Source organism: Silene latifolia, chromosome 3 (genome assembly GCF_048544455.1).
Source record: "Silene latifolia isolate original U9 population chromosome 3, ASM4854445v1, whole genome shotgun sequence".
Taxonomy (NCBI): domain Eukaryota; kingdom Viridiplantae; phylum Streptophyta; class Magnoliopsida; order Caryophyllales; family Caryophyllaceae; genus Silene; species Silene latifolia.
In genome coordinates this window covers 16,838,284-16,863,064 of record NC_133528.1, presented here as the reverse complement: position 1 = coordinate 16,863,064, position 24,781 = coordinate 16,838,284, and the positions used below count along the sequence as shown (strand labels likewise).

The window sequence follows — 24,781 nt, the reverse complement described above, 5'->3', positions numbered from 1 at the left end:
GCAGCGACCACCTGTTATCACGTGGGGGCAGGTTCAGTAAAATAAGCTCCACGAGTCAGGTTCCACCCTTTACATCTCTATTTGTGCTAGAATAATTAACGTGACAACAGGTGGATCAGAACTCCGCAGCCTAAAATACTCAAAGGCGAAAAAGGCATGCCACAGAAACAAAAGGAGATCGCCTAAGACTCAAAAACACCGTCATGGTGCTCTTATCATTACATCGTACATAGAAACTACACTGTAAGAAAAACCCTAGTGGATACAATAAGCTCAGTCAACATGGGTAAGCTGAACCCGGAACGAACAATGCTAAAGATTCAGGGCACACAGGAACTATCAGAGCTCGCAAAGACACAATCGAAATATAAGAACCGGTACACAACAATAGCAATCACAACGCGGTCCGCCAGGCACTTGGATGCTGATTCCAATGGTCACTCTAATAGAGTAGTAGCTCATAAGGAGCTTCTAAAACGAGTTTCGTACCTAGTCTACATCTCGGGGAAAAATCCCGAAACAAAGCAAAATACAAAAGGCCAAGTCGCCAGAAACAAGAGTACAAACGGGCTTGAGGAGAGGTCCTCCTAACACGATTCTCTCCTCGGCAGCAGCTACACCATTTTTCTACCTTGCTGTGTTTGATCTTCTCTTGCAGGAACTAACTCGCTCGAAACATCGCGACCTCAGAACCTTTTTGGGGGTAGTCATCGACCAACAATTTTCGGGTGGTCGCCCAATAAGCATCATTTTCGGGAGCCGACCTCATCAACACCTGAACTGGTTCCCAAGACACTGAGATCTAGTAGAATAAAGAAGTCTCGACCGCCTATCTTCTCTTAACTTCCAGGAGGCAGGGAGTATGAGGAACCTGAAACGGAAATCCAGGAAGCAGGAGGAACCAGCAACAGAAATCCAGGAAGCAGAAGGAATCTGAAACGGAATTCCAGGGAGCAGGAAGTCGGAAGAAGGATGCAGGAGGAAGCAGAGGCAAAACCTGAGGAGGCAGGAAACGTGAAGCGAGCGATTAGCGACACCGAAACAAAGAACCAGATTAGTTGTCGTAGCAACCCTTTCGCCAAACCAACCCAGCAAAGAATCTAGCAAAGAAACCAGATGAAGGGCAGGACCCAGAGTAAGCCAGACTTCTGCATAGCCCATTTACGGGAGCCATCATCCAAAGGGAGCAGAGACAGGGGAACCCTAGTACTACCCCTGCTGTCCAAGCTAGAACCAGAAGAACCCTGGTACCACCACTATCGTCCAGCCTGGAACCAGAAGAACCCTGGTACCACCACTATCGTCCAGCCTGGAACCAGAAGAGCCCTGGTTACAGTACCTGGATCCCACACCTGGTCCTGTATCTGATATACCGCACCTAGTCCCGATGACGATCCCGCACTGGACCCCGTATCCGGTCCCCGCACTGGTCCCAAAGATCTGTCCCCATACCTGTCGGTAACCAAGGCTTCAGTTAGCGTCATACTGGTACCCAGCATATTATCTCAATAAGTCTCTGCATCCTGCAGAGACCAGGTACACGTCACTTGAAAAACTATTTCTTACACTTGTTATAGCTTTCTGTGAATTGCTCTCTTACTATTAGTCTCATCATATCCATGTGATAACTTACTACCTCCTGAAAGCCTATATGAGAAAACTAGAGCTATTAGGATAAATGAACAATGATCAATTGAACCATACGCCTAAGTGCTCACACCCTGAAGTTCGAACCTCGAATGACCGTTAAGTCACAACCATGGTAGACTAGCATCTGACTTTAGTCCTGCACCCCGGACCAAGGTTGATGAAAACATCAGCGACCTAAAAGGAAAATAGGAACCATAGTTGTACATGTCACACTAGTGGAATTTCCAATAAAAGGGACAAGAGTAGGCCTGGTACCCAGGTCCCAGCAGAGGGGCCAGGAGGGAACTTGATCGTCCGAGCCTGCAGCGACCCTGAGAGTCAGGCACCTGAAAAATATCTGAAACCAGGCAGGTCCCTAGTCGGGGGCCAGAACCCAGAACCTGGAGGCAGACGTCCTTACAACTTGGAGGTAGCATTCATGCTAGGTTTCTTATCACTTATGCTTTTCATTCATGTGTCAAAACCAACGGTAAACAAAGGATAAAAGATTCATGTCCATATGTCGCTCTTAAAGTAATTCATAAACTTCGTAATCTTGCTTCCCCTGTTATATATTGAATAACTATTGTCTTGAGCGTTGGAAGGTCGTTGGCTATGCCATCTGCTGGCCCTATTAGAATAATTTCTTGCAGGAGATCTCCCTACCAGCAGGAGTGGTTACTCAGGCTCCAGAACCTGCCACTCCATCCCCATATCAAATCGCTCCTCCTGCAGCATATAACGCAGAAGGCAGGACGCAGGATGCAGAACACAGAACGCGGAACGCAGAATGCAGGACGCAGGGCGTAGAACATAGAACGCAGAATGCAGGACGCATGGCATAGAACATAGAACGCAGAATGTAGGACGCAGAACGCATGATGCAGGACGCAGGACGCAGAATGCAAAGCGCTCCCTGCAAAAAATTCTCGGCCTGCAGAAACAGCCTCTCCGCGCACAGGTCGGGCCAGCAGAACAGGTAGCTCCGCCAACAGCTTGCAGGACATGAATCAATGGCATGGGATCAATTCAATCAACGTACCGCTGATACATAAAAGCTCCTAGCACGCTGAATTTATAGGAGACATGCAACAGCCAGAATGCTGCAGAACACATCTTTGCATCAGCTTCCCAAAGTGAAAAATCACAGCAACACGTGCTGCCACCAGCCTCGTTTCCTGAACACCAGAACATGAAATAACAAATGACAAAAAGAAATGACGCTACTCTCAGCAAGAAAGTAAAAAAGCAAGCATGAGTCTCATTCTATATTGCATGCCATCCACAGCAAAGCCGTGAAAGTCATGCAGGGGGCAAAGACTACATCCCTCACGCGACAGTCAGAAGCCAACGGTCCATCGAGCAATCTTGGTCAAACAACAAACTCAATGTTAAGAACCTGAAACGGTAGCAAAAAGAAAGAGCCACAACAGTTGAACTAAGAAGTGCTAACATACGCATGACATCGTACAAGCAATCAGAAGCAAGGGCATATGATAACAACGTCAGAATCAGGACTCTCGCAGTAGAGGACCTAGTGTTATGAAGGGTATTTGAAAATACCAAAAATCACAAGGCTGAAAAAATTTGCTTACAATCGGAAAGGACAATGACAGGCTGAAAGCGCCAGGTAATAGGGTGTACAGATTGATGGCCATGCAAGGTCAAATATTGTATAATCCCCGACAGTACTTTGTCTGACAAAGTGCCGAAATCTTAGTGTACAGAGTACCTTTCAACAGTCCATGAAGCAAAAACCTTTTTACTAATATCTTTTTATCGAGTCCTTTTTTGGTTTCAAAATTTATTTTTATGTTTATTATTTATTCCTTTTTATTTAAAACAAAATATTTTCTAAAACCCAAGTGGTACGCGATGTGGCTTCCTGGATCCAGATGTTGCTCTGGAACACCATGAGATAGCACCAGGTATTTGTACTATTTGGTCATCTTTCACGCTTCTAGGGAGAAAGGCTTTGACACTGATGTTGGTTGCTTGTCAGATAAGGCACACTTTGAGGGTCCAGCCCCTGCCATGTGAGGCTACGAAGACGTTTATCTTAAGTCAAGCCACATGGAGAACATACGCCGAGGTAGCGCGCAGGGTTCGGCATACTAAGACCACCCATACCTTAACGTTAACTCAGTAATTCCTTAGCTAGCTATGTCTTAGATCAATGGGTGCACGCACGGCTTTCAAACGTCTGGAACCACAAGGAACGTAACATTCCTTGTTAGTCAGAAACATTCAATGATGGGTACGCTCTAATCAGCTATCCTATTGATAAGATATTTTACGTCATGGGTAAAATATTTTATCAAACATCTGCCACCAGAGACAGAGGTTGTGCACCTGGAACCAGGTCAACCTCCTGGATATATCTAAGTGGGAACTAAACTCCAGACAAAGGCAAACGAAACCAAAGAGACAGAGCATATAGTCATGGTTGACATTGCATTCACGACATATGATAGTCTACAACATATCTAATCATCATATAGTCTACAACATATCTAATCATCATATAGTCTGCATTATACATTAGAGAGTCCATCCATGCACATGCATTGCTACTAATATTTTGCAGGTATCACCTACATAACAAGTGCATAGCAAACTTATGCCGAATGCTCCAACCACCAGATACACCCTTGGTGACCAAATAAGAGTATGGTAAGGACAGGTGGAAAGTGCTTCCCGAGATTCACCGTCGGCTCCCAAAGATCAACTTTCTCGGTTCCCGGTCGCCGATTTAGCTGAGCCGATCGTGGATCCCAAAGATCTCGCCACCTGGTCTCTAGTGTCAGGCATCTGCTCCCTGACATCCGCTAACAGGATTCAAGCGCCAACCGTCTGGTTCCTAAATTCAGCCATCAGGCTCCCAGCACCAGCCGCCTAATTCCCCACACCAACCATCAGGACCCCAACGTCAGCAATCAGGATCCTAGAGTCCACCAGTTGTTCTAAGCATCCTCCAGCAGAAATCTGCCTAGAGTCCGCTTGCTGTAAAGTCTGCTAACAGGAGTCCACGAGTCTACATCAATAAAAAATCACCTTACATCTACTTCCCGATCAGCCGAACCAAGGAGAGCCGTAAATCGCCTACAAGGACAATAGAGTACGATTCAGCGAGAATCAAGCGGGCCAGTGGTACCGGTTCAGGTACAGAGTAGGGATGCGGGGTATCTCAAGTATATCTAGCAGAGTCGATCCGTGCAAGCCACCAAAGACTTGCTCCATGAGAATTCCAATGAGACTTCTCCATCGAGTTTTCATCATCTGTTCAGCAAAGATCTGTCACGATGAGGTTGTCTGCATCTCCTTCCAGCAGAATAGCAGCATAGTCCAGAAGGATAGCAACGGTTTACCGGTAGCAGAATAGCGACAGTAGGCAGAGCTTGAAGAATCAATTTCCCTCCTCAACAAGGCTGAGAAGCGAAATTGGGGGCAACTGTTAGGGCCAAAATTACCGTATTTTGGCTAGGCTACGTGGCACGAGATAAGTGGTTAATTAATGAGCAATGGACCCATTACATACATGGGGAGTCGGGCCCATGGACCGAGCCAGGGAGGCAGCACGAAGCGAAATAATTTGGGGAAGGACATCAGATAAAGAAGAGTTCGGCTTGGACTAAGATATTAATAAGATCTCGGGTAAGACAAGGAAATCCTAATTGTTGCCATATTCTGAATAAGGAAAGTCCAAACTCTACCTTGAGGATCAAGGTAATTGAGTAGGGAACCCTAATAAACCCACTAGGGTTTATTCACTATAAATACAAGGAAGACAAACAAGAGAAGGGATCCATATTGAACCACACCAGAACAAACACAAGCAGCCTGTGCACAACGCCAAATCCTCCCTTTGTTCTCATAACCAAACTCACGTATAAAACCTCTGACATAGTTCCACTCAAAGGAAGAATCCTCATCATTGAACAATGATTACTAATCATGGCCATATGAAGATCACACAAAATCCCTATTACCCACGTACAACATATAAACCCACAAATAGCCATTGACGTCTGATTTGCATCCCATCTGCACCGTTAGACAAGTTATTCATCATCAGATCCGGACAATTGTATATCGTAATTGTACTCCGATTATTACATAGTGGACTATTGGCGGGATTCCGACTCCCCCCGCGGTTGTTTCCCACATCGGGTTTTCCGCGTCACCAAAATCTCTTGTGTCATTATTACCTTATTTTGTCCTTTACTTTGCTTTCATCGTTACTCCGTCTTAATTACATACATATTCCGTCACAAATCACATATAATTTAACCCCCTGATACGAGGCTAAAAAGGGCGGTCACTTTAACCCTAAATTGGTAGAAATTTACCAAAACAGTGGTTGAGGGTTGCTCAACGCCTGAGCCGTTCATTTGTTTTGTTATGGTGAGGGATTGCTTGATTGGGTCATGTTTGTTGAGCAGGAGTCAGGTAGTACAGTAATTTAACAAGCCAGATATATCTACCGTAAATGAAAAGTTAAAATAATTAACTCGTGCACCATAAAAAAAAACATGTTAATCATCACCGTACTCGGTATACTCCATTGATTAGTTCTTGGAATGGATCTCCATCTAAATTCCGGGTTTGTTAACTAACATTTTCGTCGTCCCGGTCATTTATATGTCTTTGTTTTTTATTTAAAAAAAAAAATTAGAACTGATCATATTTATTAAGTGAAACCAACATCCATTGTAACAAGAGAAGTTATGATCTCTTGAATCGACCCAACCCAATACCGCCCTAATTAAGTATACATCTATTGTTTGCCTTTAGTTTTTGACACAAAAATCAAAGAAGGAGGAAATCAATTATTAGATAACAAGTGAAACAAATTGAGTGTGAAAGATTCAATACCTATGAAAGGCATTACTAAAATAGAAAGACAAACATTTGACTGAGACAAAAAAAAAAGAAAAAAAAAAAGAGGCAAATTAATGATCGAGACGAAAGAAGTACTCCGTAAGATGCTAAAATAGATTTTTAACAAGTACATACATTGTAATAAATAAATACTCCCTCCAAACTACGGTAAATACCACAATGATTTAAAAAAAGTAAATAAATGAATGGAATGAAGGGAGTACATATATAACCGTAACCGAAGTACTCGTATTGCATAAACATAGACTTCATGTTTTAGGTAGGCCAATATCATAATGTAATTTGTTGTTCTATTTTAAGTTTTTGAAAAATAGATAAGTAAACAGCAACTCTTCTATAGGGCCGTCATATAGCATAGGACTGGCCCAATAGGAGAAAAGTCCAAGGAAAAACATTGAGATATTAAGTTTTTGATTTTATTTTGATAACTTTATACTTTATAATGAAAACTAACATATTTAAATATATAAGTTATTAATTTAAAATATTAGGTTATTAAAATAAAAGTATTATTTCATATTTTTATTAAGTAATTTTGTTGGGCCTTATGCTATTGGGTTAGTCTTACCTAAATATAAGTCTTATAAAACAATTTGTGATTATATATAATGATTGAAATATACGAGTATATAATATAATCTCATACGAGTATAAAGTATTTGTCTTCCTGACTCTAATGATGTAATAGTTTTAAAAATTTTTTAATGATGTAATAGTTGTTTTAAAAATTTTCTTAAAGTTTATGTGAGACAATAGGTCTCACTTAAGATGCCTATATTCGCCTTAAATGTAAAATGGGTTAAGAGTTCATTTCTTTAGATATTCTATTTTTTTTTTTTATTATCTTATTCATCTATTTGATCCGTTTTATTGTTTAAGACTGATATGTCCATTTTAAACAAGAATTTGAATTCGTCTAAAGCTTCATTTCAACTAATAGCTTCTAGTAAGCAGTAACCTATTTTATCTTAGCCTTTCTTAATTTATTATTACTCCGTACTTTCCTCAAAACTTGTATACTTATTTGACCTTAATCAATCATTATATGCTACAAGCCTACAACTAAGAGAGATTATTACTAATAATGCTTCATAATAACATGTAAGTTCAATGAATGTAATAACTAATAATGCATCAGTGAGTATAAAAGAGACGTATTTCACACAATTCTAGGATACTCTAATTTTCTCCACCGTCCTAGCTTAGGGCTAATTACTTTGCTTAATCTAACTATTAGTTTCACTAATTCTAGAACTAATCCTTTTGTTAATGTATAGCTGGATATTTGCATGCATGCATGCACCTCTACGTTTTCTAGGTTTTGTTATCAAATATACAGACAATTGACGTGTTACATATATTTTGGTTGCAAATGACACTTCATTACTACAGATACAGGCTATAACAACGGTTAAAAATCGTTGTTATATAAAAAAGCGGACGTTGTTAAAGCATCCGTTGTAGTAGGTTTTAACAACGGTTGGTTTTTCTAAGAAACCCGTTGTGAAAACTATTAACAACGGTTTAAAGTAGAAAAAACCGTTTTGGAAAGGGTGACTAAATTTTGGTGGTAAAGTTATAACAACGGTTACAGTATAAAAAACCGTTGTTATAACTAAAGACAACGGTTTTTTTTTAAATAACCGTTGTTTATTTACCTCCAAAAAAAAAAAAAAATTAAATATTACTAGATGCATGCATTATTACGGGGCCCGTTATAATTCCAATGCATGCATTATTACTGCCAATCCCTGCATATGAATGGACAATATATGGAATGAGAAGGGTTATAGGATTTGAAGCAGAGATATGATGACACAACTTCCTAAACATATATTAATTAAAAATAAATAACTCAAAAGACACATTACTTAGTATAAATACATGCATTATCTCAACTAACATTCTATTATCTCACTATATATCTCCAAACCCTAACTGTTAAAACAAACTCCAAACCCTAAATCTTTCAAACAAACTCCAAACTTCATCAACAATGAATGATACCATCCGTAAGACTGTTACTATGACCAAGCACAACAGGAGTTTCATCCGCCGGTTGCTAGACATCGAGGACAGGTACTAGAGCTACCTTGAGTACGCTCGGACCGCACTCAAGGACGCCAAAAAAAATGGCTTGAAGAGCAGCAGTTATTGCAGCTATATGACGATATAACAACTGCTGAACGAAACCTCCAAATAGCTAAGGAGGAGAGGATGGATATCATAGAAGAGAATGAGACTCTCTATGCATATCTAAGAATTGCATTTTTATCAATGTAATGTGTGTGTGTGTGTATATATATATATATATATATATATATATATATATATATATATATATATATATATATATATATATATATATATATATATATATATATATATATATATATATATATATATTAAGTTTATCATGCATTCCTCTCTATCATCTTGCTTCTTATTTGTTTTATTTAATTTAATTTGTTTTACAAGCTAATAAACGCAGAAAAACAACAGTGACAAAACACATGCAAATGAAATAATTAGAGAAAGAAAATGATTGAGATGACAAAACCTAAATTAAATCATGCATATTTACCTGATAATTAGAGAAAGTAAGAGACGATGAAACCAACAGTGACGGCGAGATGATAAAGCGACGATGAGGAAGAGAGAAAGAGACGATGAGAAAGTGTGTTTGTGTATGTTTATTGTGTTTGTGTTAGGGTTTGTGTGGTGTGGCTGTAGCTGATCTGTGTTTGTGTGGTTTATAGTATGGAAAGTATTGACAACGGTTGTTAAACATAAACCCGTTGTCATTACAGAAAATATTAACAACGGGTCCATAGTAAACCGTTGTTAAAAAGTATTAACAACGGGTTTATAAATAACCGTTGTAATTACTTTTCATTAACTTTGCGCCAATTTTGCGCCAAATTATTAACAACGGTTGTGCATGTTTGACCCGTTGTTAAAACGTATAACAACGGTTATGGAATCATAACCGTTGTAATTAGTTTTAGTAAAATTCGCGCCATCCGTTCTACAACGTCTATGATGATTTTCGTGGATAAGCGTTGTTAAAGGGCGTTGTAGTTGCCTGGATTTGTGGTAGTGCTTACAAACGAGAACGATTCCGAATGTAGGATGCTATACGATCATTTGTGAACCAAAATCATTTTTTTCTCATTTTTTACCGTAGGATTATTGAACGATTCTATGATTATCATCTACTCTTGATGTACGATTCCATGTTAATTTTGGTTTGCGCTTAGAAAGAAGAGACATGCAAATATATATTCTCCTTTGATTGAAGTATATGCATGAGTTTGCAGAGGAAAAATATGACGTCAAAGGTTAAAACACTTGTGCCAGTATAAATTAATCGATTTAAATCAAGCATAAAATAAGCGACACAGTGTATTATAGTGGCGGAGCCAGGATTTTAAGTTAGCGGAGGCGAAAATTTTCAGCGGGGCCAGAAGGGTAATATTATAAGGGACCTTGAAAAAATTCAAAAATTATAACTAAAAATTTCGTAATTTTCAAATGTCAGCGGGGGCGACCGCCCCTGCTAGGTTCCCCTCACTCCACCACTGAGTATATTTGAGTGACGTTATGACCAACTTTTATGAATTCCTTTACACAAGCATATTAGCATGGTCAGCATAACAATCACAGACGATTTCGGTTTCTCCAAAAAAAAAACAAAATCATCTTTGGTGACACCTGCAGAATTAGGCGAGTTAAAATATTTTTGAAGAATTGTCTTTTCCAGAGAAGAATACATTAACAATCTACATAATATAAAAGATTGGTTTTTTTAAGAGTTCTCGTTGGTTGTTAAGTTTCAACATGTGGATCCCTCCATGTTTTCTATTCTATTTAATTACCTTCTCTCCTCAACTCAATTCCTCATATTCCTATTTTAACTATTTATGTTCAAACACATAAAATATTGCGATTTACATACACTTAACGGGTCAAACATGTCAAATACCTAAAATATAATTCTAATAAAATACGAACACCTAATCACACTCAATTATATGCTCATGTATCTTATGACAGTGTCTGCTATTACGACCCATACATTTTTTGTACGGGTATAAAACTAGTTTTAACTTATTCCGTACACGAGTACGACCTGTTCTTTTGAACTTAATTTCAGTTCTTATAAGTTCAGTTCAGCTCCATTAAGTTCAGTTCAGTTCAGATCAGTTCAGTTCAGTTCAGTTTATTTCAACATTAATAATACTATTCTTATTTTATATTCTTACTGTTATCATTATTATTATTATATTAATCTATTTAATATTTTTGTTATTATATTAATGTATATTTTTTATATTTATTATATTACTATTGTTTTTATTATTATTTTTATTATTTTATTTCCATTTAATATATTTATTTATTATTATATTATTATGATTAATGCCAATATTAGTGGGTCTTTTGCCAAAATAACCATTTTAGTAAAACTAATTACCAAATTAACCATTTTTAAAAATTATTTTCCAATATAACCATTTTTACTATACTTTCCTATTTGACCAAAATCAAATCTATGAATAACATTCTTTTACCAACTTCATTGTGGCAAAAATCTTCATCTCTCTCTCTCTCTCTTGCTTCGTTCCAATTTTCATAAATGTTTAACAACATTGTTAATTTTTTTTGATTAAAGACGGGTAGAAACCCGAGACCTACAGAGAGTAGGGTCTCAAAACAAAATACAACAATAAGACCAAAGAAAACAACTATCAAACAACCAAATATGACGGTCGGTTTCATTCCTAAATGGTTCCATTCTTTCCACCCGGCCAATCTTCAAAATCATACATTCCAGCATTAATATTTTACTTCCTTGGCCTTTCCCCTGGTTTTCTTCATTGTTTGGATTATTCTGCTTTGACTGTGTTGTCCTCCGTTGAATCACAAGGCTTTTCCAGGATTTTTGCATCATATTCTGACGAACCAATAGTTCAATTTCTGATTTTGCAAATGTGTCTCCATTGACTTCGGAGGTTTCGTCTTGAAGTCTTTATCTTTTTCTTCTGGTTTTACAGAAATTCAGCAGAATCCCTCTTTTTCTGACTCTTGACTATTTAGAGAAGTTTTCGGGTTCATAGCTGTGACTTGATCTTCTAGTTTTTCAGAACTGTCTATAAACCCTTGATCCACGGCTATGTTCAGATTCTCCATAGAATTTTGACTTTCAGAATTCTCAAGAGTAACAATATTATCTTTGGCACTATCAGTTGGGCATACCCATGCCACACCCCCGTATTTGCCAAAATTAAACCACAGACTTCATGAGAACTGACAGTGTAGGCGCAGGTGGTTTGCCGTCTCCATGTAGACCCCTAGAAAGGGGTACCTCATCTCCTCCCAAGTTGGTATCAACCACTTTAGAGTTATATCCCTGCCTGGTTCATAGAATTGGCCACAAGTTTTACAAAGACAGACTATAGAACCCCGGAAAATCTTGCTGTAAGGGTCACTTCCACTTACCAATCCACTCAATTCAAACAAAATCCCAGAAGCTTATTATTGAACCACTGCCAACTGTACCATACAACCTTGTTTCGACACATTCCACGCCACTCACCTCACTTTCCCTTAAAAAAATTACAATAATAGGTCTTCAATGGAGAGCTTATCTCCTACACCCAACCCCAATGACCTGCCGAACTCCTTGGCTTTTATTTCTTCCAATTCTGGATCTGACTCAAAATCATCATCAGAACTTAGTTCTTTTACACCTCTATCCACTTCAAAAACGTCTTCAGACCAACACTCAATACTATCGTTAAATTGTGCATCTGCAATTTCATCACTGAAGTCTTTCACCTTCTTCTTCGATTTCTTGGTAGCACCTCCAGGATTTTTATAGTTCCCAAATTTCTTAAGCTTTCTTTTGGACTTCTTGGTATTTATGATTTTTTGGAAGCCCGGAGGGCAGTCATCATCAGACAATATCGTGTTGTTTGAGTTTCCTAGACTAGCATTAAAAACCCTCTTATTTGAAATTAATTCAAACTCCTCATTAATGTCATAATTGACATTTCCAATACAAGTAATAGTCCTTTCAGAACCATTTGGCTCTTCCCTTCCTACTGGAGATTCTTCCACAACAGTCCCTGACACCCTGGCACACCCCTCCACAGGGGTAAGCTGTCCAGACTGAGGTTCAAGTCTTACGGACAAGGTATCATCCCACTGATCAAAAGACACAAGATTGCGCACTGGTTGATTGATGTAGCATGTAGTTAGGTTTGTCCCCTCCCTAACAAATATAGATTTCCCGATAAAATGCTCATTGATATTAATGTACAACACTTCAGCAATATAAGACATGATATTGGTATCAATCATCAAACGGCAAGTCACAAAACTGTCTGGATTTTCGCAGTTCACATCACAACACACAAGCACACCAAATTTGGCCGCAATTAACTCAAAAGTTTTTCTGGACCAAACCTGAGGAGGGATCCCCATTACCTCAATCCAAATTCTTCTAGTATCTCCTTGTTGATAAATATCCCAAGGAAAGACTTGACTAAAGTATTGCATAAGAAGTGATTCTTTCAGTGAGAGGGCATGTTCCATATCCGATTTCTCCAGAAAAGTAATAATGAATTTGTAGGGGCCAAGGTCGCGTACCTTGGAGATTGACCTCCACTGATTTGTCAGGATTTGAGAGAGTACCTCCACCGACCTTGGTTCTTCGCTTTCCCCTATCAAACTTCTCTCCAATTCCTCCACCATATTTGGATTAATCTGCACATTCACTATCTTGTCTTCTTCAATCGGCTTAAAACTGTCCTGTGAATCCGAATGGTTCTTATGTTTGGGTTTTACCACCTCTTTCTCCACCTTATTCGGGCCATCATGCATGTTTGGGTTGCTCCAAAAAAACCCCTTGTTAGCTCCAGAATTATGAGATCGTTGTTGAAATCTCGCTTCTTGCACGAAAATTCTCGAGTTATCAACCCATCTCCCCCGCATCTGCTGAATTGCTGTTGAGGCATTCCGAGGTCCCTTCATCTTCACAAACCCAAAATAATTAGGATTATTAGCCCTTCTCTTACTGGAAATGAATACATCAGAAATCTCCCCAAATTTCATGAAATGTGATTTAATCGTTTCCGTTGTTGTGTTCCGATTGATGTTATCCACAAATATTGAGACGATTTCATCTTTCCTTCTCCAAACTTTGTGTCTTTGAAAACCCCCTTTCAATCTCCATTGATTCTGGTGTCTTCTATTAAAGTTCCGTCTTCTTGCAGGAAAGTTGCGATTGTAGAAATAATCCCTTCTAACCATTCTAGATCGGCCATGAAAACCACCATAGGATCCCATTTCGCTCCTCATAAGTGGCTCCCGGAGACCAGACCACCAGGGTGGCTGGCGAAACTCCGATGACCACAAATGAGACGTCCCATAACAACATTGTTAATAATCAGAGTAATATTTGCTAATGTATCGCATTCGAATTCTCGTCTCCTAGAAAATAACCCATCTTCTCCTAACTTTCCTTCTATCCCTCTCATCGATATTACAATTGTTTGGTTATTTCATTCCTCTATATATCACGAGGTATTTATACAAGTTCATCCAAAATACTCTAAAGATATCTATTGAATGTCAAAATAAATACTAGTATCAATTAATCATTGTTATACCTAATTCAGTAATTCATATGACTCTCCGTTAATAATACAACTATTTCTAACCCTGCAGATATGGTTTATGATTGCAACTTTTTGAGTCCAATTGGATCAATAGAGCAACAAATCAATAACCACTGTAAAAGTTGTGGTGCTGACTTCCGACTTGTAGTTAATCCCAATTTGAGACGGCCATTAATAAGTTTACGACTAGAAAAATTGCTCCACGCTCAAATACAAGACTATGTATAAGAAGTCGAGAACTGCAAATTATTGAATTTGCAACAATATTTATACTTAATAGGAGAGTATTATTTATTGCAATGGCTAAGGTTAAAAAATGATAAATGATTGAATAGTTTTAGAAAATGGTTAATTTGGTAATAAGTTTTACTAAAACGGCCATTTTGGCAAAAGACCCAATATTGGTAGTATAAAGTATTAATATTATTATTATTATTATTATTACATTATTATTATTATTATTATTATTATTATTATTGTTATTTTTACTTTTATTACTATTACTATTACTATTACTATTACTATTATTATTACTATTATTATTATTATTATTATTACTCCGTATTTATTAATATATTCAGTTTGATTAATATTATTAATAACATATTTATTATTATTATTATTTGTTAAAATTATTTATAATATTTATATTATACTTATACTTATCATATTTATTTTTTAGTTATTATAATTAATATATTATATTATTTAATATTATATTATTATTAATAATGTTATCATTTATATTACTAATATATTATTATTATTACTATATTTATTATTATATTACTAGTTTTTTTAATATATATTATTAGATTATTATTATATTATATTAATAATAATGAATAATGAATAATATTGTTATAATATTTATTATTATTGGTATTAATTTTATTATTATTATTATAATCTTTTATTTTTATTTCAGTTTAGGTCAGATCAATTCAGTTCAGTTCAGTTCAACTTTAGTAAGTTTAGTTTAGTTCAACTCCATTAAATTTAGTTCAATGCAGTTCAAAAGAACATGGCCTAATAATTGAAAAACCCTTTACATACAATGTCGGTGATTTTTTTAAACAATGGCAACTGAGGTAAACGCCTTCGAACGATCGAACACTATCTTACTTTGAAAATAAACAAGCAAGTTTAACAACTGGATGGGCTACTAATCTGACTTTAATCTCTAGTTAACTACTAATTACCAGCTGTAATCATTTGTTTCTGATCAATGACTGTCAAACGTCAAGGGTAAACTAGGGTTATTCATAGGCTACATGACCCATTTGTCTCACCATCTTTGACCTACAAAATAAGTAGTACAAATAATGTATTCCCTCTGTCATTTGTTTACACTATTTGTGGATGGTGTTATTAAGAAACAGTGGACAATTAGTTATGTTGATCAAATTACCTTTTTTAAAAATATTTCTAATATAGAAAAGTAAATAAATAAATAAGACAACTATAAATGGAATAGATAAATAAATGATCAATTTGTGATAAATGATGAGAAGTTGAGAACTGAAGGAGTATAAGAAACTAAATACTCCATAGCAAGCTTGATCTCCTATCTTATCTTAAACTTTGTTTTATATCTGATCACCTTTAGAAAATAGTTTGAGTATAATATTTCATTTGGGTCGATTGTCTATAGGGTAAGGAGGACGGTCCTTTTGGAGGATACAAAATTTTTTCTTTGAGTATTTGCATATAATTGGGATTCGGGAGTGACAATCTCTCACAAAGCTAGTGAAAGTCTGATTTTCAACACTTATAGCTATTTATAATTTTCGTAATCCTTTTATTGACATAAATGACTCTCTATTTACCAGGTAGCTATAGTTATATCCATAAATCCATAATGAACGTAAGTAGATAACCATTTTATCGTTAAAAGTGGTCATTTTTATTAGCGAACTATTTCCACATCACTCAACAATTTATTATTTTCGGTACCTCCATTACTTTAAATTGCGAAATGATTTCACAATAAACTTGTTATATCACGCACTTACTCATCCGAAATATGTGAAAACGATTTTTTACGAGTAATCTTATACGTTGTATAGAGGACTATAGGAGTAGAAGAAGAAAGAGGATGAGTACAGGGTGCGAGTAGGCAACGACAAAGATGATATACTGAAGTGGTTTAATTTGAAAATATTACCAAAATGACCGTTTTAGTAAAACTTATTACCAAAATAACCATTTTCTAAAACTATTTCTCAAATTAACCAAAACTCACATGAATTCTTTCAAAACTATTCAATCATTTATCTTTTTTTAACCTTAGCCATTGCAATAAATAATACTCTCCTATTAAGTATAAATATTGTTGCAAATTCAATAATTTGCAGTTCTCGATTTCTTATACATGGTCTAGTATTTGAGCGTGGAGCAATTTTTGTAGTCATAAACTTATTAATGGCCGTCTCAAATTGGGATTAACTACAAGTCGGAAGTCAGCACCACAACTTTTACAGTGGTTGTTGATTTGTTGCTCTATTGATCCAATTGGACTCAAAAATTTGCAATCATAAACCATATTTGCAGGGTTAAAAATAGTTGTATTATTAATGGAGAGTCATATGAATTAATGAATTAGGTATAACAATGATTAATTGATACTAATATTTATTTTGACATTCAATAGATATCTTTAGAGTATTTTGGATGAACTTGTATAAATACCTCGTGATATATAGAGGCATGAAATAACCAAACAATTGTAATATCAATGAGAGGGATAGAAGGAAAGTTAGGAGAAGATGGGTTATTTCTAGGAGACGAGAATTCGAATGCCATACATTAACAAATACGAAGTATTACTTTGATTATTAACAATGTTGTCAAATATTTATGAAAATTGGAACGAAGTAAGAGAGAGAGAGATGAAGATTTTTGCCACAATGAAGTTGGTAAAAGAATGTTATTCATAGCTTTGATTTTGGTCAAATAGGAAAGTATAATAAAAATGGTTATATTGGAAAATAATTTTTAAAAATGGTTAATTTGGTAATTAGTTTTACTAAAATGGTTATTTTGACAAAAGATCCCATTTATTTACTCTTTGCAAAAAGTAAACGTAAAGAACTCGGAACAGACGAAGTAGAGAGTAGAAGAATTAAGAGGGCGAGTACAGGGTGAGAGATACGAAGTGAAGAATTAAGCGGTTTGAGGATTGCGCCGTTGGTTTCATATGAATATGATAGACATTGATACAATGTTTGCACGAGTGTTTTAAGCTGTACCATTTCGTCGCCCCCTGAAATCTTAATGTCACCATTATATGACACGTGTATCTACGTGATTCGTCACATTACTAGGGATGCTCTTCCAAACATATATAGACGATGGCTTTCATGTCAATTCATACGTACGCCTATATTTATGCCAACATTTTTATTCTCAATTGATTTTGTGCTACCGTCGCTACTTTCATATCTCAACTTTGTTACTCATTTGTTGGGGGTACAAGAAAAATAATTAACAATCTAATTAAGACAAAACGTATGTGATTTATTAACGATGAGTTAGCTACGTGCCTATATTTACTGATAAAGAAAATGAATGAAATTGCATATTACAAGGCTATGCCTTTTTCTTGCTGAAAAGATTTGAACTAGACTTAATTGAGTTAAACAGAACTGAACTGAATAAATCTAACTTGAAGTAAACTGAACTAAAATAAGAATTAATTTGTAAAGAGATAAGCTGAACTGAACTGCATAAAGCTTAATTGAACTGAATAGAGCTGAATTGAACTGAAATTAACTTTAAAAAAAGGCCTATAAATATAGCTAGGTTACGAGTTAGAGAATTTATATAATACCCTCTAAAATGTGTGGAAAAATCTAGAAACCAAGTCCAAAAGGATTGATGACCCTGTAAATCTGTAATAGGACATGCGAAAAAAAAAATAATCCATTTAACTATTTAAGGCATAATCTAACATCATTTTAAACTATTTTTAATGATGGAGAGTGATTTTTTTTTTTGACAATAATAAACCGATTATATTAAAGAAACCAACACACATACATATAGTTAGCCTGTAGCCAGACCATTGAGGATAAATGACAAACAACGCACAAATTTCTCGGAAGGAATTCCACACACTAATTGGTGTTGGCAATGATCTTGCCAGAACTGAAGATAGTTTATGACAAGTAACCTGAAAACAGACAAAGCTGAATCCCGTAGACTGAGCATACCGCATAGCCAACAGAAGAGCTCTAGAAGAGGCGACAAAAGATGACCTTGCCCGGAGAACAGTAGACGTAGAAGATCCCAAAACAGAATCAGAAAAGAAGCAAGTGAAACAATTCGGTGCTGAGGCGCGCTGAGTTGAGACATAGACCCAGACCGCATCTTGTTGAATTAAAGACACAGAAGAGGAAGCCAACAGTGAAGAACGAACCTCAGTTAACTGGTTATGTGAATTAACCAGTTCATCAATAAGTCGACATGTAAAATCGGGATCAACGGTATGGTCTCGAAAAACCACTAAGTTCCGAGTAGTCCAGATGGCTTGAAGAACACAGCAAAAGTATTGCCAAATCCACTTCTGACTAGATACCAATGACTGACGATGAAGATATGATATGAAATCCGCAATACAATTTGTAAACGAGATAGAGGGGTTAGCTAAGGAATTTATCCCAAGCGCGGAAGATTTCCATATATGCTGTGTAATCGAACAAGATCTAAATAAATGGTCCGCTGATTCAGGCGAAGCGTGACAAGATCTGAAAAGGGGACGCAACTTGAGTCCGCCACAGCTGACAATAATCAGGGGATGCAACTTGAGAAGACGGCTGGTGAAAAACAGCAGCATACATCCCCTTCAAATCAGTTCCCAGTTTTCGGCAAGGTATGCATGAAGTCTTTATTAGTGAAATTTATATGAATTCTATTAAATTTCGGGATATAATATATAATGTATGTGTATTCTTCAGGCCATAAACAAGAAGGTAGTTATTCTTACTAACCCTAATTCCGCGAAACCTGTGCGTGTTGGCCGGGGTCTCATAGACTTGCCCACCAAATCAGCGGAAACTTTATTGGTTCATGGCGAATCACTTTTGCCGAGTCATATAAAAGTGGAGATAATTGAAGTCTTTGAAGGCCATGAAAAATTTCAACTGCCCGTCCCAGTTCGTGACGACATTACCATTCTGGCAGATGCGGTTGGAAGTTTCATCCAATGGCCTAATTCTTACATCTTCCTGGCTCGTTCGTCTCCGCCTCAACCGAAAGCAGTTGGGGTTAGAAAAATACCTTTATATGTTAAATTTTTATATGTTAAATGTTGTTATATGTTAAATTTATATGTTATTTTTTTTGTAGGGAACAAAAAACACGGATAAGCCGGATAAGCCTAAGTCCCCAGACATGCCAACTACCTTGTCGAAACAACAACTTGATGAGGTATTTAATTAACTTCTCCATTTTTTTAAAAACCTCTCTTTATTTATATTTTTTCTGTATTTCTAAAAAGCATGGAAATTTTGTGTAGGGGACAAAAAAGACGGATAAGCCTAGTCCCCAGACATGCCAACTACCTCGTCGAAACAACAACCTGATGAGGTATTTAATTAACTTCTCCATTTTTTAAAAAACCTCCCTTTATTTATATTTTTTCTGTATTTCTAAAAAGTATGGAAATTTTGTGTAGGGGACAAAAAAGACGGATAAGCCTAATAAGTCCCCAGACATGCCTACTACTGCCTCATCATTGAAAGAGCAAGTTGATGAGGTATTTAGCTAAGTACTCTTTTATTTTTATTACTCCAACTAGGATATGTTACATTTGGATTTTTTATTATTTTATTTATCTACATGTATTGGTTGGTAGTAGCACAAAAAGAGAAAAGCATTATTTCCCCGAACTGAAAGATGTTAGGAGTATAACCTCCACTAATTTTTTTGGGAGCGAAAACATGAAAAAGTAAGAACGCTGACGATGAGACAACTGTATTTGGAGGCTAGCCGTCGCATAGCAAACGAGCAATTGATAATTATTTCGCTCGATGAGGATATTTTGTAACACCCCCATACTCCAAGTGCCTTACCAGGACCACTCAGGTATGAAGACATTACCATCTCGGTTACCTGAGGCAATGATAATCAAACAACAATAACGAAACAACGTTTATTATAAATAGTTTAACGAATAGTTACAATCCATGAAACCAACTAAAAGTGCAATACATTATTCTCAAATGACTGTTCTAACTGAAATGTAAATAAACTAAGGCTACAGCGGAAGACTCCTATCATCATGTCGTGGCATCCCAGCTATCCCAGTACTCATCTCAATACCTGCTCAATATCTGCTCACCATCCCCGAATGGATCACCGCAGGTTTACAAAACAACACCGGGGTCAGTACTAATCACACAATCAATATAGATAACAATAATAAGATAAACAGACAATTGAATCACACACACACACACACACACACACACACACACCAACTCCCATTATCTCAATATCGATCGTCCACCGGACCCGCCCGCCATGGGGGACCGCAGCCGTTCCCACCTAAGCCCCGCTCATCATACGAGCGATAACCCTGTCCCATTAATGTGCACATCCCCTTCCGTGGCGGGTTCCACGGAGGGCGAAACTAGGGCGTGAAGTCACTCCCGCAAGTGACCCCACTCAGCCGAGAACGCATCTCGAGAGCCATAGACAACCAATCACAATCACAATCACAATCACAATCACAATCATCATATCAAACAACTAACTACAAGACATCACCAATATCCCATTATGGGACTAATACGAGTAGGAAATCCTACCGGAAAGCACAACAAGCGACGGTATCTACAAAGATCAAAACGCCTCTTCTACGAATCCTCCTCCTATCATATAACACATATAGGCTATACATCACATACTACACACAAAAACCCCCAATCCCTAAATTAGGGTTTAACCAAACTTAACTAAACATTATAAAAATTATATTAAAAGCTTACCCTTGACGCAAGGAACTCAACGACACGAACAACGACAAGAACTGACCGTCTGGAACTCCGGAATTGCTAAGAATGCGATTAGGAAGATGAACTGACTGCTTTCTCTCTTAAACAGGGTTTTAGGTTTTGCAAAAGTGATTTAAAACAATGACGATTATGTTTAAATACTTTAATCGCATAATTAACAAAACCCGAGAAAACTCCCCGTAACACCGGACACTCGATCGAGTACCCAAGGTACTCGATCGAGTACCCCCTTACTCGATCGAGTACCCCAGCTACTCGATCGAGTACCCAACAGGTCAGAAACTATTTTATTTCGCAACTTACCCTTACTCGACAGAGTAAGGGCTACTCGATAGAGTACCCCAAGACTTATAAATACGGAGTATTACAGTCTTCCCTCCTTAAAAGGAACTTCGTCCCCGAAGTTCAAACCACTACTAAACAAAGGTACTCCCATAAGCTTCCCGACTCGGAGGTCAAACAAAATTCAACGTAAAACATGATACTAACCCAACTCATCCCGACAAACATACCGACACAACATATAAAAGGGTTATAAAACTCTTAAAAACTCTCGCGATCATCTCCTACCCCCCTAAAAGAAACAAGGTTACGTCCCCGTAACCATACATACCTGATCAAAGAGGAAAGGGTAACGCTCTTTCATAGCTTCCTCTGGCTCCCATGTAGCTTCCTCGGTCTCGTGGTTAGACCAAAGGATCTTAAGCAAAACTGTCTCACCACTCCTAGTCTTTCTAACCTTTCGGTCTAGAATCTGCTTAGGCACCTCAAGATATGATAAGGACTCATCTAGCTCTAAGCTCTCTGCCTCCAACACATGTGACGGGTCACTCACATACTTCCGCAGCTGCGATACATGAAACACATTATGCACTCTCTCCAACGCAGCTGGTAAAGCCAGACGATAAGCAACTTCCCCAACTCGCTCTAAGATCTCATAAGGCCCTATACACTTCTGACTTAGCTTGACTTTCTTCCCAAATCTCATAACTCCACGCATCGGAGACACTTTCAGAAGAACCTTGTCCCCAACTTGAAACTCTATGTCCCGACGATGTAGATCTGCATAACTCTTTTGTCGATCCTGGGCTGCTTTCATCCGTTCCCTGATCATCTTAATCTGTTCCACCATCTCATGCACCATCTCTGGTCCTAAAACCACTGCCTCAGCACTGTCGTCCCAACAGATTGGACTCCTACATCTTCTCCCATACAAAGCCTCAAACGGTGCCATACCAATACTGGTGTGATAGGTGTTGTTGTAGGAAAACTCTATCAAGTCCAACCTCTGCTCCCAGCTACCACCAAAATCCATCACACAAGCTCGCAACATATCCTCAAGAGTCTTGATTGTTCTCTCGATCTGCCGCTGTCATCTGTCGCGGGGATGAAATGTCTTTGTACTCATCTTCAAAGTCGTTCCCAACGATTCCTGCAACTCCTTCCAAAACCTCGATATAAACCTCGCATCTCTGTCAGACACTATGTCCTTAGGGACTCCATGTAACTTAAGCACGTTCTTTCGATAGGCCATAGCCAATTGTGCCTTAGTCCATGTATCTTTCATTGGAACAAAGTGAGATGACTTGGTCGACGATCCACTATCACCCAAATCATGTTGTTACCTTGTTGACTCTTAGGCAAACCCACAATGAAATCCATGGAAATGGATTCCCACTTCCACTCGGGCACCTCTAAAGACCGAATCTTACCTTGTGGTCTTCTCTGTTCCCCTTTAACTCTCGGCATGTCAAACAACGGACACAAACTTAGTGTCTCTTTCTTCATCCCAGGCCACCAAAACGTTTTCTTCAAATCCTTGTATAGCTTGTCTCCACCTCGATGAACTGAATATGGTGTGCAATGCGCCTCTGTCATGATCGTCTTTTTCAACTCCTCATCATTAGGAACACACCACCTACCATCAAACCTCAAACTACCATCTGTATGAATAGAAAACCGGGACACTGTCCCTTTCTCTACTCCAGCTCTCCACTCAACCATCTTAGGATCCAAGGCCTGCTTATCCCGAATATCATCATAAAACTCCAGATGTACTGTCATATCACCCATGGCATCTCCTTTCTGCATCATATGTATCCCAAAGCTCGCTACCTCATCCCTCAGCCTCATCAAAGATAGAGCTGTACACAAGGAATGTACACTCTTCCTACTCAAAGTATCAGCAACAACATTGGCCTTCCCTTCATGGTAGATAATCTCCATGTCGTAATCGCCAATCAACTCCATCCACCTCCTCTGTCTCATGTTCAACTCCTTCTGCGTGAAGATGTACTTAAGACTCTTGTGATCAGAAAATACCTTAAAGATTGCTCCATAAAGGTAATGTCTCCAAATCTTGAGAACAAACACCACTGCACCCAACTCCAGATCATGAGTAGGGTAGTTCTCCTCATAAGGCTTGAATTGCCTAGAAGCATAGGCAATCACTTTACCATTCTGCATCAACACACATCCCAACCCATTCTTCGAGGCATCTGTATAAACCTCGAAATTCTCGCTCCCTTCAGGCAATGCGAGGACAGGAGCTGTGGTCAAACGCTCCTTTAATGTTTGGAACACCGTCTCACAACTCTCATCCCAACGAAACCTGTTCTCTTTCCTCATCAACGCTGTCATCGGTCTAGCTATCTTGGAGAAATCTTTCACGAACCGTCTGTAATATCCAGCTAAACCCAAGAAACTCCTAACCTCAGCAACATTCTTTGGTGCTTCCCACTTTGTCACTGCCTCAATCTTCGCCGGATCCACAGCTACCCCATCTTTAGAGATTACATGCCCCAGAAAAGCAACTTTCTCTAACCAGAACTCACACTTGGACAGCTTAGCATACAACTCATGATCCCTCAAAGTCTGCAACACGATCCTCAGATGCTCCTCATGCTCCTCCTTAGTCTTAGAGTAGACTAAGATATCATCGATAAACACTACTACAAACTGGTCCAAGAACTGTCAAGATTCTATTCATCAAATCCATAAACACCGCTGCGCATTAAATAACCCAAACGGCATCACCACATACTCATAATGGCCATACCTTGACGTGAAAGCTGTCTTTGGTATGTCCACCTCTCTAATCTTCACCTGATGGTACCCCGACCTCAAATCAATCTTAGAAAAGACTGTTGCACCACTCAACTGATCAAACAGGTCATCTATCCTTGGCAAAGGATACTTGTTCTTTATCGTCACACGGTTCAGCTCCATGTAATCTATGCATAGCCTCAAACTCCCATCTTTCTTCTTTACGAAAAGAACTGGTGCTCCCCAAGGCGATACACTTGGCCTAATGTATCCCTTCTCTATTAAATCATCCAACTGCTTCCTCAGTTCCTCCATCTCCTTAGGACCCATACGGTACGGTGCCTTAGAGATTGGCCCCGTCCCTGGCTTCAACTCTACGGTGAAATCTATCTCTCTCTTCGGTGGCAACCCGGGAATCTCCTCTGGAAAAACATCTGCAAACTCTCCCACCACTGGTATCTCATCAACTGTCGGACTCTCTATCCGGTCATCTCTCACATG

At 38.0% G+C, this 24,781-nt stretch overlaps 1 protein-coding gene across 1 annotated transcript; it reads right to left on the bottom strand.

Moving 5' to 3' along the window:
* Positions 1–11,202: 11,202 nt before the first annotated feature.
* On the bottom strand, positions 11,203–13,918 carry LOC141645968 (uncharacterized). The gene is made up of 2 exons (XM_074454109.1): positions 12,034–13,918; positions 11,203–11,948 (listed from the first exon to the last, which is right to left on the bottom strand). The coding sequence occupies exon 1, from the start codon at positions 13,894–13,896 to the stop codon at positions 12,151–12,153; it is 1,746 nt and encodes a 581-aa protein (XP_074310210.1). The 5' UTR covers positions 13,897–13,918; the 3' UTR covers positions 11,203–11,948; positions 12,034–12,150.
* Positions 13,919–24,781: the final 10,863 nt, after the last annotated feature.

Coding starts and splice junctions, on each gene's coding strand:
- LOC141645968 (XM_074454109.1), bottom strand. CDS start 13,896: ATGAGGAGCGAAATGGGATCCTATGGTGGTTTTCATGGCCGATCTAGA.